General features: G+C 40.2%; 2 protein-coding genes across 5 annotated transcripts in view; one reads left to right on the top strand and one right to left on the bottom strand.

The window, feature by feature from the left end:
- NSMAF (neutral sphingomyelinase activation associated factor) overlaps window positions 1-20,770 on the top strand; it is a 36,469-nt gene extending 15,699 nt beyond the window's left edge. Inside the window, exons 11-31 of one of the 2 annotated variants that reach the window (XM_033155276.1) lie at window positions 1,350-1,421; window positions 2,151-2,259; window positions 3,420-3,596; window positions 4,869-4,948; window positions 5,545-5,635; window positions 5,725-5,788; window positions 6,356-6,407; window positions 7,565-7,685; window positions 8,409-8,540; window positions 8,874-8,916; window positions 10,492-10,655; window positions 11,269-11,368; window positions 12,157-12,221; window positions 13,794-13,861; window positions 15,170-15,237; window positions 15,525-15,648; window positions 16,644-16,724; window positions 17,695-17,845; window positions 18,858-18,960; window positions 19,861-19,970; window positions 20,438-20,770. In XM_033155276.1, the coding sequence (XP_033011167.1) occupies window positions 1,350-1,421; window positions 2,151-2,259; window positions 3,420-3,596; window positions 4,869-4,948; window positions 5,545-5,635; window positions 5,725-5,788; window positions 6,356-6,407; window positions 7,565-7,685; window positions 8,409-8,540; window positions 8,874-8,916; window positions 10,492-10,655; window positions 11,269-11,368; window positions 12,157-12,221; window positions 13,794-13,861; window positions 15,170-15,237; window positions 15,525-15,648; window positions 16,644-16,724; window positions 17,695-17,845; window positions 18,858-18,960; window positions 19,861-19,970; window positions 20,438-20,532 (2,070 nt within the window). In that variant the 3' untranslated portion in view covers window positions 20,533-20,770. Of the gene's footprint in view, window positions 1-1,349; window positions 1,422-2,150; window positions 2,260-3,419; window positions 3,597-4,868; window positions 4,949-5,544; window positions 5,636-5,724; window positions 5,789-6,355; window positions 6,408-7,564; window positions 7,686-8,408; window positions 8,541-8,873; window positions 8,917-10,491; window positions 10,656-11,259; window positions 11,369-12,156; window positions 12,222-13,793; window positions 13,862-15,169; window positions 15,238-15,524; window positions 15,649-16,643; window positions 16,725-17,694; window positions 17,846-18,857; window positions 18,961-19,860; window positions 19,971-20,437 lie in introns of both variants that reach the window. The other variant, XM_033155275.1, reaches the window with a different exon arrangement.
- Window positions 20,771-21,436: 666 nt separating this feature from the next.
- Window positions 21,437-23,148, bottom strand: part of SDCBP (syndecan binding protein) — a 43,072-nt gene continuing 41,360 nt past the window's right edge. For all 3 annotated transcript variants that reach the window (XM_033155279.1, XM_033155281.1, XM_033155280.1), the window contains exons 8-9: window positions 22,618-22,709; window positions 21,437-22,114 (exon numbers count right to left, since the gene is read on the bottom strand). In XM_033155279.1, coding sequence (XP_033011170.1) covers window positions 22,060-22,114; window positions 22,618-22,709 — 147 coding nt within the window. In that variant the 3' untranslated portion in view covers window positions 21,437-22,059. The remainder of the gene's footprint in view (window positions 22,115-22,617; window positions 22,710-23,148) is intronic.

Below are 23,148 nucleotides of genomic sequence, written 5' to 3'. Positions count from 1 at the left end.
TAGATCAAGGATGGGCAACCTCTGAGCCTCCCGATATTGTTGAACTATGCCTCTCATGCATGTTGTCTGGCACTGATAGGAGCGAGTTCAACAACATCTGGAGTCTCAAATGTTCTCCACTATGGAGGCAAATATGGTGGCTTATTGAAGTTCATCCCTCCTTGTCTCTCCCCCACCCTTTGAATCTTTTTGCAGTGTGCAAGGATGGGGAATCCTAAACCCCTGACTTCTATTTGAGCTGTGAGTTGAGTTACTACCAGTGGATATAGATTTCAGGATCCACTTTGAAATGTCGCATTTTCAGATGTTTCTCTAGTGAACATTACCTTCAACTTTTTATTTGTCTGTAGTTGATGTTCACTGATTCAGCCAGAATGTTAAAGAAGTTGAGACTGTTAGCAAACTATAAAATACTACAATTCCTCATAAATGAGGCACACTGTGCTGTCTTGTTTCTTCGTTTTCAAATCAGTATGTGTAGTGAGCTGTTCACTTATGCCATTGGGTGTTTAATATATTGCAGTCAGACTTGGAGCTCTGGTCTATGTAAAATGGTGGAAGTGGATTCTTAATCCCTAGTCACAAGTTTGATTTCCCCAGCCAACAAACAGCTTATCCATCAAACTATTTCAAGTTGGCCTTTCTTGGAATGCATATAAGTAACCTAGGTAATTAATTACAAATGCAATTCCTTCGCAACTAATAGGCTTTGATTTTGATTTGATTTTTAAATTCAACTATTTATTTTTTGCATGTAAAATCACCTCTGGATAACAATGGAATATAGAGGGAAATTCCCAATCCTGTAAAATGGAGAAGGTTTACCTAAACCCAGGGGTCAGAAGCAGTCCTCAAGGCTTCTCTGCCAGGCCTCTGGGACTTCCCAGGCCACACCCACCCCAACAGCCACTGCCTTTCTCCCCAGGCCACACCCCTTACCAGTTCTGCTTTGCAGCCTCCTTGGGTGTTTTTGCCCGTTCTCATATGAGTCCTTAAATAGTATTTTCTTGCTTGAGCTGGCTAGCTCAATTGGTTAGAGCATGGTGCTGATAACACCAAGGTCTCGGGTTCAATCCCTATACAGGTCAGCTGTGTATTCTTACATTACATAGATGATCCTCCGTGTACCTTCCAGCTCTATGATTCTATAATTGAGGAACTAGGTTCCAGTACAAAGCCCAAATTCACATTTGTTGCTCTGCCTAGTTTTGCCTTAGGCCCCACCCACCAATGGCATGTGGCCCCCAGAAGCTTGAATGGTGGAAAGGCAGCCCTGCCACTACTATAAACAATGCATGTGGAAAATTGGGAGTATTATATATATTTTTGTTCTGTGCATTTCGTTACAGAAGCCAGTGGTTCAGGTGATGCTGCATAGTGTCAGACGTATCTATAAAAGAAGGCACGGTCTATTGCCGTTGGTAAGATTAAATTTTACTCTTGTCCCTTGGTAGCACAAATGTGATTCGTTGTTTAAACTTGCATCTTGACATTCTAAGGAGAACACTGTTTGTACCGTCCCTCAAACTGTGGCTCCAGTTTGACATTCATGTTGGCTTATCTGTGTCAACCGTATAAGTGGGAAATAAAGGTATCTGGTTACAGTGCAGTTGCTCAGTAGTCTATGGCATAGCAAGTCCTATCGTGGATTAAAACACGTCGTATCATGTTGCAACATTCATATCTGTATTGCACATTTCTATAAAACCTATGATAGCTCTTGTGAACAAATGTGTTGGGCAGAGAAAATTTGACAGAAAAAAATGAAGAGATTTGGAAAATATAGAATAAGGATAAAAGGATATAGGATGTAGTAACACGATTATAAAAGATAATATAAGGTATTGAATAAATAAAATCACGTACGAGTGAGGGGGAGTGAAGGGGGTGGGATAAGGGGATTTAATCATTCCATTGCTTTTATTGTATGGTTATATGTTGGTATGTGTGTTTGTGTTTTATTGAAATCAAATAAAGATTATTTTTTTAAAAATAGCTTGTATTCCTCTGACAAACAACTTCTAATATTATGAGAACAAGAACAAAAATACCAGAGGCTTTGTTTGGCCTGAAGTATACTGTGCTAGTATCCTGAATTACGAAGCTGCCTGATGAACTTTTTCACTTCTGTCTCTCTCCAATTTTGAAAGGGCCTCGAAGTATTTTGCACTGAGGACAATCTGTGTTCAGACATCTATTTGAAGTTCTACAACACTCAGGACAGAGACAACGCCTATTTCTTCGTGGCAACATATTTAGGTATAAATAACTTCTCTTTGGCAAATTGGGATGTGTGAGATAAAGTTTGTCTCCTGTTTGTTTGTATAGATTTAAACTTGATGGCAAGTTAAGTGTGTATTATTTTGGAATGAATGTGAAGTTGCAATGAAATTAACGCTAACACGTTGAATTAGAAGTTTTTAACTGAAAATTCTGAGCACCACCTTAAAGCAGTAATGTGTAGGATAAGTAGTAGAAAGCAACTGGACATTTGCAGTTGGTCAAATGCTGCCTTAAGTTGCAGGCTAAGTGACAGTAATGTGGGTTTCCTAGAGAATTTTTCATTTGATTTTTTTTTTTTTTAATGCAAGTTAGGGTAGTATGCATCAGAAAATTTTCCAGTGCGAACTGAATTTTTTCCAGTGCATATTACCTTAGAGAATGATCAAAATTAGCATGTTTATTTTACTTGTATTTAGTAAACAAAGCTAAAAACTTTGATAATGTGAAGCCTGCTTAATATTTATTTGTAGTTGGCATACATTGTTATCCATGAACGTATGAAAGTGGAAAAAATCCATTACTCATCACTGACAAACATGTTCCTACATACAAAACTCCTAACTTGTATTGATTGACCTGCAAGAGTGCTGCCCTGGGCTTCTGTTCCCTGTTGTAGCCTTTTATCCCTCTCTCTTTAAATGTATAAATGTGTATATGTTACTGTAAATGTAGGATGGCATTCAATTTTGTTGTACTAAAACATACAATGACAATAAAGTATCTATCTGTCTAATCCTTAAGTATTGCCATCTCAGCCTATCTGTGTCCGCTTTCTTTAGTTCCCATTAAATGCTACTTTGTGATGGCCTGTCACTGTCATGGTTCATTTCTTCCCTGCCCCACATTATCCTTCCCATTTCATAACTGGACGTGCATGCTGTATAAAGATCAGGGAAGACCTGTGAGTTTGAGGGCAATTGTTTAATCTGCTCATCTTGGTGGTCAGTGAACAGTTTGTCAGGCCAGTGGTCTGCCTTGCCTCATGAGTGATGACTGAAAGCCCTAGATGCCTTGAAGGATAAGTGCAGAGAAAACTAGTGGAGCACCCGTTATGCCCATTAAGTATGCAATGCTTCCAGAAGATTCGTTTCAAGTGGCATTTATCTCTCCTCTGCTCTCTGTTGTCTGGTGTCTAGAGAATCATGTTGCAGAGCACACAGCAGAGAGTTACATGTTACAATGGCAACGAGGGCATATTTCCAACTACCAGTACCTCCTTCACCTCAACAATCTGGCTGATCGGAGCTGCAATGACCTCTCCCAGTATCCCGTGTTTCCATGGATCATAGCTGATTATTCTAGTTCAGAGTTGGGTAAGAACCTGTGTAGAAGAACAAGAGCAAGGAATTCCTGGTTTCTTTTTCAAGAGTGAATGTAGTGGGATGGTGCAGAGCATGCTTCTTGTGAATTCTGATTCTTATGTTGCCAGAGGTGGCTGCTTATTCCAGCCTCTTCATTGCATTGCATTCATATGTCCATGGTGTCAGTGGTGCATAGCACTCAGTTAAGTAGTTGCTCGGCATTCAGTGGGTTAGTGTACTTCATATAAGGAATATGCAGCTTGTGTCATGAAAATTTGAAACTGAATCAGCGAAAAAGTGTGGGTCAAATGCTGATGGTCATAGTACATGGAGCTTAGCAGAATTTGAGTAATCAAACAAACATTGCTGCATAGCCTCTGTTCATTCGGCAAGGCTTGCACAAAATCCAGTGCAGTTTGCGATCATTATCAACAGTTTGGGGATACCTGTGTGTAGAACATTCAAAGCATGTGTGTTGAGCTAGATCTGCCTTTGCCACAATTAGCTTACCTCAGGAAGCTTACCTCCATTTTGGAGAACTGTTAACTTGATTAATATAAATGCTATTTTGAGATATTGAAGGAAGCATAACTGAGTTTACAATTTCACAGACAGGCTACCATTCAGAACTAAAATGGCTCAAAAAGTAAAATGGGTGCCTTAATTCTCTGCCTTCCTGATTCAGTAAACTTGTGGCAAACCCAGATGTACACATGCATAGCCAAACCACTGAGTGCAAGTTTAGCAAAAAGCAGAAGTGTGGGGATCTCCTTAGTTCACTAAATGAACTCCTTAGTTCACTAAGCTGCGGATGAAAGTGGAATCTGCCCTCTTTCTCCTGCCCCCCTCCCTTTATCTTCAGGTACTCTGCTGCTTCTGTCTTTCCTCTCTCTAGACTGGCTCTGATTCCAGGAGTCCATCAACTTGGTGGGGTGGAGAGTCTTCAAAAGCAGAGAAAGCGGGGGGGGGGGAGGGATATTTTTGCTCCCATTCCACTGCACTCCATTTTGTGGTAAAAGTAGAGCCTTATTCGCGGTTCATTGTCAAACCAGTGAGCGAATGTTAGTGAACACATGTGTGTCTTGTTTTGTCCCAATTCCTGCAAAACGAAACTTGTGATTTTAAAAGATTAAGGGCTAATATGAGAAAGTTGGCAGTTGGGTAAGATTTGCCATGGTAGTACTTTTCCACATGCACTGGAAAGGAGAAAAAAAAAATCAGTGGCCGTTGCTATTTAGTTGTTGCAGTATACAGAAGATTAATTCTTTTGAACTCTTTTTGTAGACTTGACAAAGCCAGAAACCTTTCGGGACCTCAGTAAGCCAGTAGGTGCACTAAATAAAGAAAGGCTGGACAGACTGTTGGTATGTATTCGTTTTCTGTGATTTTATACACTTCGTATTTTTTTAAAAACACAGTCAATCTAGTGCATTTCTAAATATGGACAGTTACGTTATAATGGATGAGAAATATTTCATGTTTCAGTAAAGTTCACTGTACTTCCTATTGAACTGCAACTTAGTATATAGAATTCCCTTCCCTTGTCTACCCAAAGCAGTTAAACCACCTGTTCCTATCAAACTGCAGGATCTAAAGAGCATTAAGTGTTTGCCCAATGTTAACATGCTTTGATATTTGCACAAAGAGTGGCAGGATCCACAGAGGCAGCAGATCCAGCCTCCAAGGACGCATCACCCGCTGCTGCTCCCGCAGTGGCAATAACTGCAACATGTTCCTTGGAGGCCAGATATGCCACCTTTTCACCTCCCACCCGTTTCCAGTGTAGATCTTCACACACACACCCCTCACACTTCTTCCCTGGCTGGGGACGGTGCCATTTTGTGGCTCACCTCAGGCACCAAATTGTATTGGGCCGCACCTGATTCCCAGCCTCTTAACAAAGCACCCAAGGAAATTGTCACTGAGCAGTTTTTCTCCCTCTCTCTTTCTCTGCTGATAGATACGTTATCGGGAAATGCCGGAACCAAAGTTTATGTATGGGAGCCACTACTCGTCACCAGGTTACGTTCTGTTTTATCTTGTCAGAGTTGGTAAGTCACCTGCAAAGGTTCTCCTGAGTTTGTGGGTCGTCAAGCTTGACTCAAACTGGTGTGATATCTGAGCTGTCTTGCTTCCACAGCACCAGAATACATGCTTTGCTTACAAAATGGAAAGTTCGATCATCCTGACAGAATGTTCAACAGGTCTGCTTCTTGTATTTTAATGGCATTGCTGTGTTTTTGTTGATTATCTAAGTTAGTACATATCAGGAGGGGTAAAATAGCACAGGGGTAAACAATGCCTCATTTGCATGCAGTAGGTCTTCTTTCAATCCTCATCATCTTCAGATAGAAAAGGGAAAAGACCCTTGTCTGAATATGCTGGGAAGCCACAGCCTGTCAGTGTGGACAAGTACTAAACTGGATGAACCAGAGGCCTCACTCTGTATAAGGGAGCCTTCTGCTTCCAAAGTTCCTAAGTATTACTTGAAGGCTGATAAACTTATTTTAGTCTCTACTATGATCTACCCTAATGGGATTATTGCAATCCTTTTATGTATTGGTGTGTTTTGGGGGGTGGCTGATACAGCATTTGATATATTGTTTTATTTGTGTTTTGTAGACTAAATTTTTGTATGGCTCCTAAAAGATTAGCTTATTAGGTGACATTAAATAAATAAATAACCTATTTTGCTACCAAAATCTTGCTCTAAAATAAGACATATCTGCAACTTTTTATTTTTGTTTTATTCTCCTGCTATTCATATCCAGTATTGCAGAAACCTGGAAGAACTGTTTAGATGGGGCAACAGACTTCAAAGAGGTAAAGAATCTCCAATACTTCCGTTTATGTTAACTGGCTTCCATTCTTTCTCTTGCCTACTGAGAGTTTGAAGCATTCCATTTTTTAAAATACAGAATCCAGAAACAATTTACAATAAATCAGTTCAGGACCTTATCAGAACCATTGGGAAGGGGTCACAGCTCAGTGGTAGAACGCATGCTTTGAATGCAGAAGGTCCCATGTTGAATCCCAGCATCTGTGGTTAGAAGGATTGGATTATATGGGACCTCTTCATGTCTGATCTATAGTCAGCTAATAATACTGGGTTACATGGACACATGTCCCAATTTGGCAGAACGCATCTGCTTAAACTTGAAACCTGGCAGAGCACCTTCATGATCTCGGTGGTCTCTTTTGACATATTATGTGTAGGCTGCTGTTTATGATTAGCCTTCGAGACTACTTGAATCTACTGGATTCTGGTAGGTTTATTGGCAAAACCATGCAGGCAACCTGGAATCTACTTTTAGGCCTGAATGCACTTCCAGAATCTAGGTTAGGAGTCTGCTTATGACCAGGTGTGCCTGGAGCGCAAACCAGCAGCAATATAAGGGCATCTTGACACCAGTTTTTCCTCTGCAATGTGTAGCGGTACTTACCTGTATTGTGGCATCGCATTATACTTTTCCCTACTGGCCAGTGAACTGTAGTAGGAAACATGTGCAGTGTGTCATCAATAAGTGTTCCTAAATATTGCAGAGGAGACAGGAAGAACTTGCCAGGGATGCAGTCTTTGGCAGCATTGTCATATTTTGCCCACAATCTGCAGTTCCAGTCCATGATTATAAGGCAACCTTTATGCTGAATGGGACCTAATTAGGTTCTGGATGGTGGCCAGTGCTGATGCTCGTTTCCTCTGTGGCATCTTAAGTGGTGGTCTGTACTTGGGAAGGGAGCTGAGCCATCCAGTTCTGCTTGATGCGTAGGTTTTCTGTTTCGTTTTTTAAATCAAAACCCAGAGCGGCGAACGTAAGCGGTGAGATACCTTTTGAAACACTGAAGTCTGTTGTGTGATCACATCCAATATGAATATTCCCCCCCCCCCTGTGTGCTAGGTTTGGAAACACTGATGATAGTTTTTAAGTACTGCAGCAGTAACAACAACACAATCTTGTTCCACACTTTTTATTTTTTAGTTGATTCCCGAGTTCTATGAAAATGATTCCAGTTTCCTACTGAATAGTCTGAAATTGGACTTGGGGAAGACCCAAGGAGGAAAGATTGTTGACAATGTAGAACTTCCCCCTTGGGCATCAGGTAAATAGAATTTTGGAAGCACTTAATAATCTCACTTCTGCAATGGAGATCTGCTTTCATTCACCTCAAGAGCTTGGGAAATAGTTGATGTATTTGTATCATCCCTTCTCCCATGTATCCAGAGTAGTTCTTTTCATAATTTAAGTACAATGGGTGAAATCCAGTTTGTGCCTTTGCACTCACAGAAGGATCTTTTGATCTAGCTAATAATTTCAGTAACAGAAGAAAAGAGGCAGTTTTTTCCAATTCCCTCTCCCACCTGCAGCCATCAGGTGGAAGGTGACCTGGAGGGGGGAAGACAATGGGCAAATTGGCCGGAATCCCCTCCCCTCCAGGTGTCCACTGGATCAAAAAGAGTAATCAAATGAAACTTTAACACATGGCATGGTAAAAGTTTGTAATTTTGTCAGGTCAAGTTATTCGTTGTTTACTGTGGTAACAATTGTTTTCTCAAAATTTATCTTCTGAACCATGAAAATAAATAAAAACATTTTTAAAAATCCTTCTGTTACTGCAAGGCCACCAAAAGCATTCCACTGGGTGTGTTTAATAAAAAGTTGTTGTATCCTGAACAATGATTCTTCGAAACACGCCTGAAGTGCTGATTAGTATTATCACCCAACACTTCTAGTGAGTTCTTTCTTTTAAAAAAAGCTGAGAGGGAAGAGGGGGTGGGAGTTTTATTCTCACTTAACAAGGAAACATTGGCACCATCTCTTTCAGATGCTGACGATTTTCTCCAGAAGAGCCAAGATGCCTTAGAAAGCCAGTATGTGTCAGAACATCTCCATGAATGGATTGACTTAGTGTTTGGCTACAAGCAGAAGGGAAACGAGGCCATTGCAGCTCAGAATGGTGATTCCCCCTTACCCCACTTTTATAAAAGAAAATGCAAATGGATACTTTAAACTGTTAAACTCTGTGGTGGTAATCTCAGTGTTTTTCATAAAGGAACACGGTGTGCAGAGCATATCAGTTAGGAAATTCTTCTATGTATGCTGTAAATTATAGCCATGATAAACCCAGATGTGCAATTTAAAAAAAAAAAAAAAATTAGTTGAAATTTACTATGTCTGAGGTGACAGGGTTGTGAGAATGACACAGTGTTATAGTATTGTTTTCTTGAACCAACAGTCCTGTAATCGGAAAGATTTTCACTGTGTGTGTCCGCTCTCTGCTTCTTTTTAGTATTTCATCCATTAACCTATGAAGGAGGAGTAGACTTGAACAGGTAACTGAGTTAACAGTAAAGGACTGGGTGGGCAGATTACCTCCAGCTTTAATTAAGAATATTATGTTCTCTTCCAACATAAAATGTTTTCATACCAGTTTTCTTTGTGGCGAGCTTTTTGCATGTATCTTGATAGAATGGGGCTGTTTGTTGCTGGGTTCTTAACAGCAACCTTCTCTGGGAGTAGCCAAAACACCACCATCCATGCATAAAAGGAAGGTATTATCAGGCTTGGGAAATCTTCAGGGTTTGTAGAAGTTAAGCAAACAAACCAGTTCCTGGGAAACCCCACCGAATAGGCCAGTGAGGATGCTCATTGGCCACAGAAAGCTGATGGACTGTCAGAGTGTATGTGTGTACAAAACCTAGAAGGGAGTATCATGGAAGAAGGCATGGCTAGCTCACTTGAAGAGGCACTCTGCACTGCAACATTGTGTTGCAGGTCCCACTTGTAATTGCAAACACTTGGTGAGGTGCCCTGTACCACAGAGCTGGTGGCAACTAAACACTGCAAGCACTTCAGACAGGGAAAAAGAATTTCTCACAGCTTACACAGAAAAGTTGAAAAGCTGCAAGTTTCCTGCTTCTACAGTAAGAAACACATCGAATCATTTGGACTGCAGCTTTCTTGGCTGGCTAAACTACAGTTTATGAAGCCAGAAATGAGAACTGGGCCCACACCCCTTGCCATCCTTGTATCCACTCGCACACTGTCTTCAGCATGGAGATGCTGATTTGTTTCAACCGGAGCGGGTGGCGCTGTGGTCTAAACCACTGAGCCTCTTGGGCTTGTTGATCAGAAGGGTCAGCGGTTTGAATCCGCATGACTGGGTGAGCTCCCGTTGCTCTGCCCCAGCTTCTGGCAACCTAGCAGTTCAAAAGCATACCAGTGCAAGTAGATAAATAGGGAGCGCTGTGGTGGGAAGGTAAACGGCGTTTCCATGCGCTCTGGCACTCATCACGGTCCTCTGTGCCAGTAGCAGTTTAGTCACCTGGAAAGCTGTATGTGGACAAACGCCGGCTCCCTCGGCCTGAAAAGTGAGATGAGCGACACATCCCATAGTCGCCTTTGACTGGACTTAACCATTCAGGGGTCCTTCCTTTTACCCTCTTAACCTCCCAGCAACCCCTGCTTTGAACACCCAGGAACTCCACACTGAAGCTAGTGTACATAAGCTGGTAATGCAAAAATGCTTATGAAAATGGGAACATTGTACCCTATCAGCTCATTACAAGCATAATTTCTTTCTCTAAGGCCTTACAATGTACTTAGCTGGCAAAGCTACTTTATCCTATTTTGAACTTGTGCCTTCCATTTTTGTTCTGTAAGGTCCATAAATTTGATGTGCATGTCAGCAGGAGCGATGCTTACTGCATACATGCATGACATATTTGGGGAGTTAATATAAAATCCATTTGCGTACACAAGTAAGGGGAAAAGCAGTTCTGGTTAATGCATGCCTGTCGTTGTTATAACATATAAACTGGAGTTATAGATATTTCCTGTTCTAGATGGATTAATGTGGTATAACCAAATTTGATATCCATACATTTCTCTTCTCTTTTCCCATGAAGTATTATGGACCCAAATGAGCGAGTAGCACTGTTGACACAAATCCTAGAGTTTGGACAGACTCCAAAACAGTTGTTTACAATCCCTCATCCTCGGAGGATTATCCCAAAGTTCAAAAGTTTGCCTCGAGCATCCAGCCACGATTTTTCGATGCCTGAGTCTCCAGGTAAATTTGGTGGAGATATTGCTGTTAGAATCATAGAATTGCAGAGTTGGAAGGGGCCCTGGGGGGTCTGTGTACTGTATTTGATAATTCAGCTGACTTTAATTGTGTTTCTTTGTTCAACAAGTTCAATATAAAGATTTAGGTCAGACGCTCTGAAAAATAGTGGTTTATCCGTTTGCAAAAATCCCTTCCAACAGTCAGAGTGGGAAAGGAGCTTTTGCATGCTGTTATTATTGCCTGGGAATTTGCAATTTGGGGGGAAGGGGGTATGTAGAGATAAATTGGCCCTTTCTTGGAAGAAAAAAAAAGTTTCTTAATTTGATGCCTCAAGTTTCAGCCTACTTTTTAAGCTTTGGTGCACTTAGTGTGGCCTTCCGTGGTTTCAACCATGTCTCACACCACACTCTCCACATTGGTTAAACTGGTAGGGTATCATAAAATGCTCTTTAGGAGGCAACATGTAGACAGAAGGGAGTGTGAAAGAGGCTGAATAAACTGTAGTTGGCTTACTATAGGAAATCTGTAATATATCTCTTCCTTGCTACTGTATTTGCTTTTTTTTGGGGGGGTGCATTATTAGTTGACATATTTTCTTGTCTGTTAGTTTCTCCAGGTGAAGAATCTTTTGAAGATCTAACAGAAGAAAGTATAACGCTTGCTTGGAACCACATGACCAGATTAAAGATAAATGGGCAACACAAGATTCACAGAGGGTAAACTTTGTAGCATACAGAGGTGGTGTCCAGAATGAGACAGTAAAACACTTTGAACCTTGTAGAACACGTGCAGCCTAGTCAATGAGAAGAAAAATGCAACATTTTGAGGGAGGGGGATTTTGCTTTGTTGGAACGGGTCAAATATGTGGATTTGCAATGCAAGGATTAGGCTAAACGACATGATTGTCCTTACTGATATTAGTTGCATTTTTTTATTTACTGCATATTTTTATCCTGACTTCCTATAAAATATTCAGAGCAGCAAACAAATATATAGAAACTAAAGCGATTAAATCAAATATTAAAAAACTATATTCGGTTACAAGATTGAAAATAATACAAAAGGAGCAGCTGTCAAATATTGATTTCAAAAGGCAATGCCTATTTGGAAAGAGAAGTCTTGTGGGTATCTTAAATGCATTAGACCCTGGCAGTTTAAGACTTTAAAAGCCCAAACTCAGCATATCAAATGAGCCTGGAAACAAATGCGTAGCTGGCACAGATAGCAAACATAGTTATGGTTGACATACCAGCATTAGCCAGCCACCATCAGGAAGCACAGGTGACTTACTGGTACTAGTTTGACATCAGAATATCCTACTTGCCTCGGTAGGGGTGTCTTGGGCAACAGATTGCTGGAATTTTGTGATTTATGCCATTCCAGAACTCTGTAAAAGTATATCAACATTTTCAGATGCATTGAATTTGGTGGGACTTACTACTTAGACCTGATTAGGTTTACACTGCCAGATGTTAATCACAGTTCCTTGCTATGTTTTGAACAGGGCAATCACTGGAATTGCTGTGCCTTACAGTTCCAGCCAGTCTTCTATTTTCACTACATCTCAAGGTGAGTCGTGTTGTTTGGCCGGCTGCTGTCAAGCCTCAGGAATATGAACATTATTCAGTGACACTGTGTAGCCCCTTTCCAATGGTCAGCATAGAATTCCTCTTTGAATAGACTCGGGAGAGACCTATGATCTGTAAAAGCAGTACAGTGGTGCCCCGCTAGACGAAAATAATTCGTTCTGCGAGTATTTTCGTCTAGCGGGTTTTTCGTCTAGCGAAGTGGTAATGCAAACCGCAGTTTTCGCTAGACGGAAAAAAAAAATTCATCTCGCGAGGCAAGCCCATTCAAAAATTCGTCTTGCGAGACAGGCTTCCGCTAGACGAATGCCTTCGTCTAGCGAGTTTTTCGTCTAGCAAGGCATTTGTCTAGCAGGGCACCACTGTATTTGTGTTTTTTCACACTATTATTCCTAGAAGCCTTAGGTCAGAGTTGTAGGTTGTGTGCAGAAAAAGCACAGGGTATGTATGGTATGCATTCAGAAGCTGGCATTCTTTTCTTTTCTTTAATCAGTTTTCATTGTTATTGTTTTTAAAAAAGTATCCCACATCATGTTTCTATCTCTGATTACTATGACAGAGTTCACGGTGTATTGTCAATGCTTCCTGACATTTCATAAGCTAGGGAAGCTCTACAAAGCAACATTTTCAAAGGTTGGCAATTGAATTTTAGTATCTCACACTGTTTATTGCCTCTCCCCATGACGGGAGAAAAAAATACAACATAAATTATGCAGAACAGGATGATCTATGCAAGTTATCATGCACATATACTAATAGCAAAATCAATCTCTGAGTGCTGATATTTATGTAGCTAAAAATAAAGTGTTCTTTGTATTCTGAGGAGAACTGGCCAGGAAAGGACACAGTTCCCAGCACACCCCTTCCAGAGCAGCTTCTCCTTGCTCTGGGCAGCCTCCCCACCTGCAGAGGTGCTTTGAAGGCTCAGACAACTGGCCTGATCTGTGGCTCAGAGTCAAAGTCGAGAGAGAGAATGAGACAATCCAGAGGACAGAATTTTTTTTGCCCCTCTGGGGAGGGGACTCGTGTTTATACTCAGGCTGGGCAAAATATCCTCCCCTTTGCAGCACCATTCAGCCCCACAAAATTGGAGCTTAATGGTGATTCTCAGGGAGAGGTGCAAATGCGATAACTTTTTGGTGGGAGATGGACTTACCATTGAAAACAGGGCGGCCAAAGTTTGTTTTTCTAGGTTTTCTCTAATGGGGGGGGGGAAGAGTTTTGCTGCTGTTTCTAGTGGCTGTTTGGCTGCCCGCAGCACTCTGCTGCTGCTGTTCTTCTGGTAACTGGGGACAGATTGCCTCAGGGGAACCATGATACATTCCTTGTGCAAAGGAAATAAAAGCATAGTGCAAAGATTAATTTTGCATGCGTCAGCAGTTCCGCGTGTAGTCTCAGTGTATGTGTGTGTGTTGTACTAGCACTTCTGGATCTGCATAGAAATATACTCCAGTGGTTTGCTGATGGGATCTTTGTATCTTGTTGATTTGATAAAACAATTTGGAAATCACTGATATGGTGCTGCTTTCCATTCTTCTCTCAAAATCTGCATTAGATTCAACCCTGAAGATGTTTTCTGCCGAATCAAAAATGCTGCAGCGGAGTATATCCTTTTCAAACATGGTGAGTGCTTCCAGGCTTGTATAATGGTAATCTTACAGCTGATCTTGCGGAATGTCTCCATAATTTAATACTACATATCCCCCTCAGGGGTAACTACTGTAGCTTACCAGTTTAATTCTAGCAGGTATGCTGTAATTGGACTTTTTTGCTGCTCAATTGTCAAGAGAGCTACTTCCAACTCTTAATAGACATTGTGTAGTAAACCTGTAACTCACAAGTGAACATAGCACAGCCATATGTGCTTCTCACCTTGTGTTGCCCCCCAATTGACGATCTGCTCCATCTAGGCAGGAGGAAAAAACTGAGTGGAGCAAGCTGACCTCCCACAAATCATTGTTCCTGCCTACAGCAGGGCACGTGATTGGAATAGAACCCAATCCAGTTAACCCCTCGTCAACCTACGGAAATTTACCACAGTTGCAGTCAATCTTGCAGCTTCCCCTATCCATTTGCAGGTCCCTTCCATGCTCTGGCAGCAGCTCATAACAACCAGATAATGTTAAGACTCCCGACACTCATCAGCCCCAGGCAGCATGACAAGAGATCTGGAAAGATAGGGAGTTGGGAGTCCAACAAGATTCAGGTCATAGGCTCCCATAGCATCTTCTGGATGCTTTGTGTTATGTACTGTTGTTGAACACTGAAGCTGTACTATTTGATACAGAAGTGATGGGAAGGCGATAGTGGCAGGGTGCTTGGTTGGGGGATGGGCAGTGACTGGCAAATACTTAATTCAGATATACCAGCTGGAGTTGTTGCAGTAGAGTCTCTGAGAGCAGAAGCTGGAGTGTACCGGTATGTTAGTGTATTTCTGGGGAAAGGAGGCACCTCCCTCTTATCTCCACCCTGGATGAATCAGTGGCTGAGCAATCTCTGTTAATGACCATTCTCTTTTTAACTTGGGAGACAGAAGAGCATCACTCGGGAGTCCAATGTAGCGGGGGTGGGAAAGGGAGAGGCTTGTAAGAATATGTGTGCTATACCTCTGTGTGCAGCCCCACACCCACCAACATGCATGTGCAACAGCACTTAAAATGTTTTCCACCCCTGCTATAGCTTCATTACCTTAGAGCTTTATCTGCACACAAACAAATTGTGTTATAAGCTTCTGGTAATAGATATTTGTTCAAATATGTTTATTTTCTCTTCTTTTCTTTTTGCAATAGCAAAATTGGTTTGTGCCGCTGCACAATCGGATCATGAGCTCCTAAGATACAGATGGTGCTTGTGATGAGACAGGCTCTTAATGTACTAATGTGTTCTTGCAAGTCTATCATTAAACTGAACATTGTCATCTTTTTGTCATAGGCTCTGTCATCTTGTTTAATCCTACCAGGTGATACTACTGTCGTATGTTCTTCATGGGACAACAATATGTATGTAATTTTACATTGTACCCAATTGTATATAGTACCAGTTGGTAGCTACTTTATACTTTTATATTAAAGAGCTAAAAATGAATATATTTCACCTGCTAACTGCCTTACTGGGGAGGTGACTTCAATTACTGGGAGGCTACCACCGAAAAGGCCTTTTTATATTGGAAGCACTGTTTCAAAGTTGGAAACATGGACTGATTAAAATAAAAAAATGAACTGAATAAAAATTTGTGCTCCGAAATAGAACTATTTAAAATATTTATATCTATTTTATTATTCGTTAGCTATTTCTATTCAATAGCTTTTGCAAGGCGGCAGGATACGTTAATGGGACATGACGATGCTGTCAGCAAGATCTGTTGGCACAATGATCGTTTATATTCTGCATCTTGGGATTCAACTGTAAAAGTACGTAGAGTTATCCACTTGATATGAATTTATTGTGATGAAAGCTTTTAATCGTTTGAGCAAGGATTGCCATTGTATCCTAGATCTGTCAGAAACGGCTCTGGTTGTCCATGTAAGTCACCTGTTTGCAGTGGCAAAACTGACTTCCAACTATTTGGAAGTAGTGAGAGAAGCATGGGGTACGAAATATAGTAGGATCACCATTGTAGGGTAATTAACAAAAGAATTGTCTGAATCCCTAGATTCAAAGCGTTGCGCTAAACATTTTAAAATAATCTCTATGTGGTGGTTATTTCCTGTAGTGCCTGTTGGGTAGTTCATCCATGAATTTCCACCTTTTTCCATACTGCTGTTGCTGAGACTTTAAAACAGGACTGGGCAAACTCCAGATGCTGCTGTTATAGAATCATAGAGGAAGATACCCAAGGGTCATCTAGTCCAACCCCCTGCTATGCAGGAATCTCAGCTAAAGCATCCATGACAGATGGCCATCCAACCTCTGCTTAAAAACCTCCAAGGAAAGAAAGTCCACAACCTCCCACCATCAAACAGCTCTTATTGTCAGAACGTTTCCCTTGATGTTTAGTTGGAATCTCCTTTCTTGTAACTTGAAGCCACTGGTTTGAGTCCTACCCTCCAGAGCAGGAGAGAACAAGCTTGCTCCATCTTCTATGTGACAGCCCCTTAGGAGATTTGATAGCCATCTTCAAATATCTAACGGTCTCCTCTTATCCAGGCCAAACATATGCAACTCCCCCAACCGTAAGGCTTGGTTTGCATCACACCATTGACTCATGTTGTTGGCTTAATCAGCCATTATTCTTGACAATTGGCAGTGCTGGCTGGTGCCGATGGAAGTTGGAGTCCAGCAACATCTGGAAAGCCACAAGCTCTCCATCCCAAAAATTACAAATTAGCTCTTACTTTTAGGTTACTTAAATTGTCATATCTGGCCAAAGGAGAAACTTACGTCAGCTCAAATATTTGTGTTCTAGGTGTGGCAGTGCATTCCTGCAGACTTACTGGGCACCAAGAAGCGGTTTGAACTGCTTGCGGAATTGGAACATGATGTTAGTGTGAGTATAAAGATATTTGTGTGCACATATATTTTGTTTCAATTCAATGGGGGGTGGGGCAGGAGGGAAGTCTGTATGAAGGCTTATTTTAAAGATGTATTGCCATTGCCTGAAAGGTCAGAATTGGTAACAGTAATATGCAAATATAATGTGATGTTTTCTTCATATTCCTGTGATTATTTAGACATATGTTTGAGAAACCACAGGAAGTAGGAAGAGGGGGACACACACACACACACACACGAGAAACCTTTTTCCTGTTTTTAAATGAAAACTTGATTTCAGTTTCCCACTTGTGGAGAATGTTCTGCGTTTCATTATCTTTACATACTACCATCTATACACCTGCTGCTTTACATAGAATGAGACAACAGGTTCAAATGGGTTACAATCTCAATCTCAAAAAGCAGTATGAAAGCCACTTCTCTTGATGATTTCAGCATAGTTATGTCTGTGTATTTGGACTTGCTTAATACATAAAACAAGTGTATCTAGATTAGATTAACCCAGCGATGTATCTTCATGAATAAAAACTAATGTATAATTTTTAAACTCATTTACATGTTGGGCTTAAATTTTGAAAATGCAGTCTTAACAAATTATGTTTGTATTCCTGGAATATAGATCTATAACGCTAGGAGAATTCAGTAATAGTTCCCTTAAGCATTGCCAAAAAGGACCATGTAGAAGATTTATTTATTTGACTTGTTAGCATCTCACTACAAGAGTCTTTAAGCAGCTTACAAAAAATTAAGAATCAAAGGATAAAAACAAAAAAATACATTACAATAAAGCCATTACATTGACTGTTTATAAGACCATAGGATCCAGGCCCCTTCAATGTTTGCCTTCAATGTTTAAGTGCTCTAGTCACAACTGGCTGCCTTTTATACGCTTGCTTACTTGCCTTTGTTGCTTCATGGTGCTCGTTACTTCTTTAATCATCTCATACATATGCTTAATTACCTAGGTAAATACAATCAACTTGAATGCTGCATATACCCTGCTGGCATCAGGAACAAAAGAAGGATCCATTAGTATCTGGGATGTTACTACTGCTTCTATCTTGCATCAACTTCCATGCCATTCAGGGACTGTCTCTGATGCTGCTTTTAGTCCCGGTATGTTATGTGTTAATGTCTTCTAAAATATATACATTGTGAAGAAAACATACTTCAGTCTGCCGCAAGATAATTCAAAGACATTCGTATTGACTTGGTACATATCCAGTGTGACCCTATGCATGCTTATTCATAAGCAAGCTCCAGCGTGTTCGGTTGGGCTTACTCCTAGGTAAAGTGTGTGTAGGATTGCAACCAACTTGCTCCCCCCTGATCAGGGCTTTGTAATTTTAGTGTGTATCCACCCTCACTTTGCAGTTGTACAAAAGACTGGAAATGAAGTAACTCATGAAAATTGGTAGTAGTTTGCCTACCAAAACATCCTAATGTTAAGTCATTTGTATTGCATTGTTGGCCTGAAACAAAAAAAAGCCATCCAAATAATTTTGTTTGCTTAAAAAAACCTTTCTGCCAAGTTATATAGAGATGTTTTGGTAAAGCAAGGCACCAGCTAAATTGGATTTATAAACACCAATCCAGTTGCCTATGGTGGTTTAAAAATAAAAATAAAACACTGCTAGTTTAGATTATTTTAAGAGGAATTGTGCTGATCCCTAGGAGATGGTTTGTTCTTTACTCAAACAAGTAATTGATAAAGCTGCCTATTTTAAAGACTACACAGAAAGGGTATTCATACATAACATTGAGCAAGTGTAGTGTTAGTGAAACTGTAAGCACAATACTGGAACTGTACACTCAGTTATTATAATGCTATTCAAGTGTAGAGTACAACCACTGATCTGTACAAATCAGTGTACACTCATATAAACAGTTGTTCATGTGTCAAGACAGCTTGTATGTGTGTTCAGTGTCCCATGTGAACAAGCCTCCTGTTGCACCATGCAAGTTGAGTTTTGGCATTGCAGCCTATATGGTGCCATGCAATGGGATTTGCTCACTAGTAGCTATCCATAGAACTTAATGGGGCCTGTTTTAAATATGCATGGGAATGGACTGCATGTATTTTGTGCGGTTGACTTGAATAATCCAGAGCCGTTACCTTGTTTCACAGATAGCAGGCACCTACTAAGCACAGGAGAAGATGGCTACTTTAAAGTGACAGATGTGCAAACTGGAATGATCATCTCTTCCATGCGCTCGGAGGAACCCCAAAGGTAAGTTTTGGAATGCACTGCTGTTTCATATAGGGATTTTCAGTAAAATCATGGATAGCCATCAACATGCATGCCCACCAGATTCTGTGCGACTTCCATCAGTCTAAGGCAGCATGGTCAATAGACAAGGATGGTAGGAGTTGTAATCCAGCACATCTAGAGGGCATTAAGTTGCCTGCTCCTGAGTTAGATCAAGTTATTCCAATGAATTCCATCAGTATTGGTATGTTTAGATAGTGAAAAACGTCACTTTATGCAATGGTGTGCGCACACATGCATGCATGGATACTTATATAAGAATGTATTTTGTGTGTAGCATTTGCTCAAAGGGTTTAATGTCTAGTATGGTTTCAGATTGGATGGGAAACTGTGTGTTGAGATTCCTACATTGCAGGGGGTTAACTAGATGACCCTTTAGGTCCCTTCCAACTCTACAATTCTGATTCTGACAGATTCTCACAGCAAACAGTAGAATGGGTCAACAGTATTTTCTTAAAGACCAATCAAGGAAATCAAAATTAAGTAGTCTATTCATCTCAAAGGGATAGGCTAAAGTATTCTCATTTGGAATCTTCCAAGTACTCAAAAATTGACTTGCATACTTGAGTAGCCAAGTGTATTTAGAATGGGTTTAACCTTCTTATACATGGGTACCTAAAGCAAATTATGTACAAATAGTAATACAGTTTACCCCTCACCAAATGGACACAGGGTGGGTTACAAAAATGTGATTTGAAAACTGATTCTTTTGGTTATATGATTAAGAATTTTATCAGTATCTTTAAAAAATGTCTTTTAGAACTTGGGCACACAACAACTACTTGGCTAAAAACGGGGTGATGGTTGGTGTTAAGTAGCATTGTCTGACTCAGTTGTGATGTAACAACTTGCTTTTTGCAGATGTTTCAAATGGGATGGCAACACCGTCTTATCAGGAAGTCAATCAGGAGAATTGTTGGTTTGGGATATTGTTGGAGGGAAGATAGTAGAAAGAATTGCAGGACATACTGGTATGTGTGAAATTCTCAACTGTTAAAAATCTTTAAGCACACTTTGAAATCTTTTAAGTAGTGGGATATTAATATGCTGATCCTGGTTAGGATGTGTTTGAATGTATCATACCCTGGGGTTCTGTTTTATACCTTAGAACTTAAATGTGAAGTATTAAGAACTGAGCTCCCTCATATTTTCCATTGCAACAGCCTGAGAAACAAAAGGCCAGAATTCATCAAAATATGGATGTATAGCTGTGGCCCTAGCACCTGAAAGTTGGTTGCAATGATGTGCGACCTGATGGTCTCTGGATCAGGGCGTATGAATATAATCTATATGCATAACTACAATAGGGTGGAGTGCAGCTCTAGATGATTATGGGCAAATCTAGCAATGCATTAACCAAATTAGACCAAGATTTAAAGATGAGGATAATAAATGGTAAGTAAAACAAGTATCTGATGTACACCTGTCTCTTTCCTAGGTGCTGTAACATGTATGTGGATGAATGAACGATGCAGCAGCATAATCACAGGAGGGGAAGACAGACAAATCATGTTCTGGAAACAGCAATACTAAAAAGTGCCTTCTCACTCAAACACATATGGATATTTTAAAGAACTTTTTAAAGGACCTTTGCAAGTAGCAATACCTGCTGAAGTTCAAAGAGCTGAGATTGGGTCTAGCTCCAAGCTGCAAATATTACAATGCTGAACTACAGTATGCACTTGTATTTCCTTATGAATGTTATTATTGCCTGTAATGCTTGTCAAATAAAGACTTATTTTTCAGTAACCAAAGCGGTTCTAACTTGCAACCACAGTAATCTACTCAACATTATTTGTCTATATTTTCCACAAAATGGAGATAAACCTCAGACCTTAGCCAAAATACAAGTGTATCCTATCTCTGAATTTAATCCTGCTCATTACAAACATCTCTTTACTAGTAACCTTGCTGCTAGAGACAGCATGAACCACTACCATTCTTGGTCTTTGGCCATGTAGGTGTGGACTGCATCTGCAAGCCCTGCTCTAATGCTCCTTTTAAAGCATCAGGATTCACTTATGTAGAGAAGTAGTTTTTAATAGGAACATAGCAGCATTCATTACCTGTAAAAATGGGGGTTAAGGCCTTTGTGTTTATACAATCCCACCTTCTAAAAGTCCTCACCAGCATACTGAAATGGCTGTGTAATAGGGACCGGCAATGTAAACAACTTCAACCATTGTAGAAAGCTTTAAAGTCTTGAGCAGCAGCCTTCAAAGAAAATGTCAGTTGCCAAATAGCTGTACATAAACTAATAAAATTCAGAAAGGCAAGAAATTAAGGTAACACTCTCTCAAAACTAAAATGAATCATGTTACTTGTACATACTGTTCCAAGCTAGGGTCCACACCTCAACATGACAGCTCACCCTCCCTTTCCACTAAGTTATTGGCTTTTGAAGGGAGAGGGGGAAAGATTTAGGGACCTTAATCAGTATAGTTAGAAAATGAAAACCTTGTTTTTCAGACTTTATTTCTGTTTAACATGGTTAAGGCAACATAATTTAAGCACGTTAGAACAACTTGTAAAAGAGCAGCAGTAAGACAAAACCTAAATGCGCACCTGTGCTATTTAAAATGTCTATGGAATGATATGTTATGCTCAGTTTAACTGGCATGCTTTGTAAACATGATTACTAAAATCAGCAGTTAACAAGCACTACAAGTCATAACTGTAAATATCCTTCCTAGCAGAAGGTAGTAGAAAAACTAATTCGTCTGAAAAAGTACAAAGGGCAGCAATGTGCTTGGATCACAAAAGACACAAGATACATTAGTTTTCATTCCAATGGCTTATATAAAGTGGAATTAAACAGTACAACCCTATGAAAAAGTGTTATACTGGTTTTTGTCAGACAAATATAAGGCTACAAAATTCATAGTTTGAGCAAGGTAATATGTTGGATTGTGACATTCCCAGCCATCATAATGTAAATACTCAAGGCAGTATATCTGCTTTGGGCTTAAAGAAAGGCTCATGTGCAGAACATAAAAGTTGCAGACTAAGTAGCCCATGTTTAGCAGAGTTCTCATTACAGATGCACCCAAAAACAGATTTCTAGACTTCAGGGATGGTGTGATCCATCAGGTTTTTCATAATGCTTGAAGCCATCCTGAAAATAATAATGAATCTTTAACAATGTGTAAAAAGCAGATTCATTCCAAAGCTGCAAAAGTATCACAGCAAGGAGTGCAACACTTGAGACATTTGTTACAAGGCACAATACCATATGCTGTAAACTCAAAAACTGAAGGCAAGCTTACTGCAGCAGCTTCTCAACCCATTTCCTGGCAGCAAAAGAAAAAATAAAGTTCTACATTCCTTCACTCCTAGAATTAGTTTTGGTGCCAATAAAACTTTAAAATCAATAGTGGTATGAAGCATTTATAAGCTTCATTCTAATTGAAATTTGCCTTGTTTTGAAATTTCAGGAAGCAGCTTGACAAGAATAAAGATTTTCAGACTCTGCCATTGTTAGCCACATTTGTATAAGAGTTTAACACCACATCCATATTATATTTGTTGATATTTATTCTGAAGATGCTGCAATCAAAGCATGCCTATTCTTTTAAGAGATTGTTAGAATATTTAAATGGAGAAGTATTTTACACGTACCTTTTGATTATGTGTTCAAAAATTTGAGAAGGCATGATAGTGATGGTCACCACGTTGCCAGCTGATGTTAGTATGTCTGCAATTTGGGCATCCTATGAAGCAAGATAGAAAGTCATGAATTGACTTGAAACTTGGCACTTACGGATGTAGCTTCCACAATAGTTTTAATTGTTATTAGCTGTCTTAAGCACTATTGAGGTGATAAATTCTGTACGCATATACAGGTACACATATACACACTGGGGAATATGTGACTCTCGTGATGTTGCTGGACTACAACTCCCAATACCCCTGACCACTAGCTTTACCATCTGGGGCTGATGGGAGTCCTACATCATCTGGAGGGCCATAGGTTCCCCATTCCCTGAGGTAGTAGTGTAAACAACCCCTTTCATAAAAAGCTGGACTATATGTGTTAATGTCACTACTAGGGAACTGAATGTACAATTCTGTTTAACTTTCTTTCACTAGCCTGAGGAACCAGCAACCTTTTTGAAAGAAGAGAGCCTGATCTACGCCAGTCTAGCAGCA

Source organism: Lacerta agilis, chromosome 7 (assembly GCF_009819535.1).
Source record: "Lacerta agilis isolate rLacAgi1 chromosome 7, rLacAgi1.pri, whole genome shotgun sequence".
NCBI classification, from domain to species: domain Eukaryota; kingdom Metazoa; phylum Chordata; class Lepidosauria; order Squamata; family Lacertidae; genus Lacerta; species Lacerta agilis.
The sequence above is the reverse complement of the archived record's forward strand: the minus strand, read 5'-3'. Positions and strand labels throughout refer to the sequence as shown.